The sequence below is a fragment of the Myotis lucifugus genome, unplaced genomic scaffold, assembly GCF_000147115.1.
Source record: "Myotis lucifugus unplaced genomic scaffold, Myoluc2.0 scaffold_0, whole genome shotgun sequence".
In the NCBI taxonomy this organism is placed as follows: Eukaryota; Metazoa; Chordata; class Mammalia; order Chiroptera; family Vespertilionidae; genus Myotis; species Myotis lucifugus.
Genome location: NW_005871048.1, coordinates 48,965,880 through 48,968,923, shown reverse-complemented (window position 1 = coordinate 48,968,923; position 3,044 = coordinate 48,965,880). Strand labels below are relative to the sequence as shown.

At 47.3% G+C, this 3,044-nt stretch overlaps 1 protein-coding gene across 10 annotated transcripts in view; it reads right to left on the bottom strand.

Moving 5' to 3' along the window:
- Positions 1-1,443: 1,443 nt before the first annotated feature.
- PDCD6 (programmed cell death 6) overlaps positions 1,444-3,044 on the bottom strand; it is a 16,595-nt gene continuing 14,994 nt past the window's right edge. For 5 of the 10 annotated variants that reach the window (XM_023751752.1, XM_023751756.1, XM_014452795.2 and 2 more), the window contains 2 exons: positions 2,623-2,833; positions 1,444-2,178 (listed from right to left, as the gene is read on the bottom strand). In XM_023751752.1, the coding sequence (XP_023607520.1) occupies positions 2,114-2,178; positions 2,623-2,833 (276 nt within the window). In that variant the 3' untranslated portion in view covers positions 1,444-2,113. Of the gene's footprint in view, positions 2,179-2,622; positions 2,855-3,044 lie in introns of those variants that run through there. The other 5 variants (XM_006081435.3, XM_023751764.1, XM_023751773.1 and 2 more) reach the window with 2 other exon arrangements.

Sequence of the window (3,044 nt, the reverse complement as noted above, 5' to 3'; positions counted from 1 at the left end):
TATTTTCATACCAGGAATTCCTCTCTCTCCCAATGAGGGAAGATGAGACCTTAATTCCCCTATAATTCCGATCTTCTCTTTGTAAAGAGTCCGTCTCCCCTTTCCCTAATCACATTAGACATCATACAAATCTCCTCAGTGGGCTGGTACAGTGTGAGAACAGGTCTCTCAGCATCACAGCCTGTATGGCATCGAGTGATCCTTGAAGATTAAAACCCGTGTACCTGGGGGAAGGTGTCTTACCAAGGCCTTGAACTGCCATTGCTCCAAGACCAGCTCGAGGAGTCTCCAGTTTCCTGGGAGTCAGGCTGAATCCAGGGCCCAAGGCGCCGCAGGTGCAGGGCAGGTGGGGGAAGTGGGTGGACTGGGAAAGCCAGCATTTGGAGGATGAAGCACAGAGCACAGTGAGGCTAGGCTAGTGGTGATGCCTGCTGCCCCACTCTAAGCTTGGGGTCTTTACAGGCCTGGGATCAAGGGAGCAATGGGAGTGGTGTCATCCACAGGCACCTCCAGTGGCCCTAGTGTGTGGCATGGGAATGGGGACAGGGAACAGCAGAAGTTACTGGTGCAGGGGGTGTGGGTATGGGATTAGATGGAGATGTTGAATCCAACGTGTTCGTGAGAACTCAAGAAGTCACCTGAGCACCTGGAAGTGTGGGGTTCACCAAGTGGGTTCTAGGGTCTGAAGGCCACCTGTAGTTGCAAATTTGGGGTTCGGGGTCAGGGGATTGACATCACTAAAGTAGAACTTGGGGTCATGTGCTGGTGCTGTGTCACGAGTGTCGACATCCAGAGAGGCACCCAACGTGAAAAGGAGTGGAAATCCTCAGAGACCCCTGTGGACCCTCCTGCACTGAGCTCACAAGGACAGTCTTCAAGCCCCACAGATTCTCATCAGTGATGTCCTCATCCCTCCATCAAACACCACAGATAAGAAACCCACACCCTTCCCAGGTACCCATATCCCCAACCAGCAAGGTGCCCAATCACGGACACCCAGGGCCACCCAATTTCTGACAACCACCCAGAACCCAAATATCCACACAATGCCCCTTAAATTCTGGTTTGGGAAGCACACTTAAAAGGGGGGAGTGCCCTGGCCAGTGTGGCTCAGTTGGTTGAGCACTGTCCCATGAACTGAGAGGTCATCAGTTCAATTCCCGGTCAGGGCACATACCCAGGTTATGGGCTCGATCCCCAGTAGGAGGCAATCGATTGATGTTTCTCACAACCATGTTTTACTCTCTCTCCTTTCTTCTCTAAAAAATTAATAAAAACATATTTTAAAAAGGGGGGAGGGGCAGAAACAGCCTAAAGCAATTCCACAAGTGGTAGGGCCACGGGTCATGGGCTGTCAGATCACACATTCACTTCACTTTCATGTTTGAAAACAGACCATAACAGGGCAGACTTAATCATTAGTAAATGACAAAAACACGCCTCTAAACTACATTTGGATTTTTATGTTCAAAGTTGTTCTATGAAATTTAAACACACTCCTGTAAGAGGACCAATTATATCTACGCATTTCCACAAGTGAGTCATGCGGACCACCGAAAATGACCTCAAGGTGTCCAGAGCCCCTTGAAGCTCCCCTCATGAGCACATCAGAGATGGCCTGGGACAAGGGGTATATTGCTTTATTGCATACCTTGCATATTCAAATGAATACAATAAACCCCTTTTAAAAAGTAAGGCACATGAAAAGCCTTCTGTGCAAGTTCTGTATTATTTTAAAATTCCTATTGGCTAATAAAGTATTTCCACTATAGAATTGGAGCTACATAGAAAAGCACATGATAAATGTTTGACATGCAGAATACCTGAAACATTATTATATCTTACCTCATGGCACAATTAAACAGTCCCAAATCAAATGTCTGTATCTGAATAACAATATGACTATTGTTACAACTGCAAAAATGTTAATCAGATTATCCACATATGTACAGTTGGGTCCCCAAATATTAACTATATAAAGACAACTGCATTTGTGCTCCGTTTCACTAACGGTAAGAGATTTGGCATTTTCAGTCTTTTTTTTCCGTAAGTCGTGTTGCTATTTATAAAAGGCCAGTGTTATACGATGCTGAAGACCATGGAGAGATACTGTTCATATGACACCTGAATCCAGCCGTCCTGATCTGTATCGTAGCGTCTGAATATATCTGTCAGTCTCTGAGGAAGAAAACCACAGGCATTTAGATCTTGATATTAAAGGAACAGAATAAATTTGGCAAAAGACATTTAGGAACCCAATTTCAGCAGCACTCATGTTTCCACATTCCCTGACGAAACCAGCACAGGGAGGCACATGTGGGGGATCCTTGTCTGATCCCAAGGCCCAGCAGGTGAGGGCCAGCACACATCGTGCAAGGGCAGGTCTCCCTTCGCCAGCTCAGGGTCCATCCTGCCCCCCACATCCTCCTGTCTGCCGATCCCCACCCCAGGGCTCCAGCTTAATTTATCCATAAGCCTGACCATCCAGGTCAGGTCAGGTCAGGAGCAGGAGACCACCAGTACTCAAAGGCAGGGACAGTCAGGTCAGGGCTGCCCCAGAGGACAGGGCTGCAACCACAACAGATTCTGAAGAATTATAATGACAAGATAAGAAAACAACACCCAGGTTCATGATGGCCTTGGTGCCCAGCCAGCTGCCCAGGGCGGGGCCTGGAGAAAGGCTGAGCCTGGCCATGTGGGCTGCGCCTGCCAGTCTCCTCAGGGCTCCCTCGGTATCAGCCAGGAGCATCCCAGCATGTGTGCAAGACAGCGGCAGAGACCACCAGTGGCACTTGACTCTGGCTTGAAGAACAATGGGCAATCTTTCTTTCTCCTTTTCATTTTTTTTAATTTATTGATTTTAGATAGAGAGGAAAGGAGGGAGGGAGAGAAAGAAAAAAAGAGAAAGAGGAAGAGAGAGAAAGAAACATGAATTTGTTGTTTCACTTATTTATGCATTCACTGGTTGATTCTTATATGTGCCCTGACAAAGAATCGAACACACAACTCTGGCATATCAGGACGACACTCTAGCCAACTGAGCT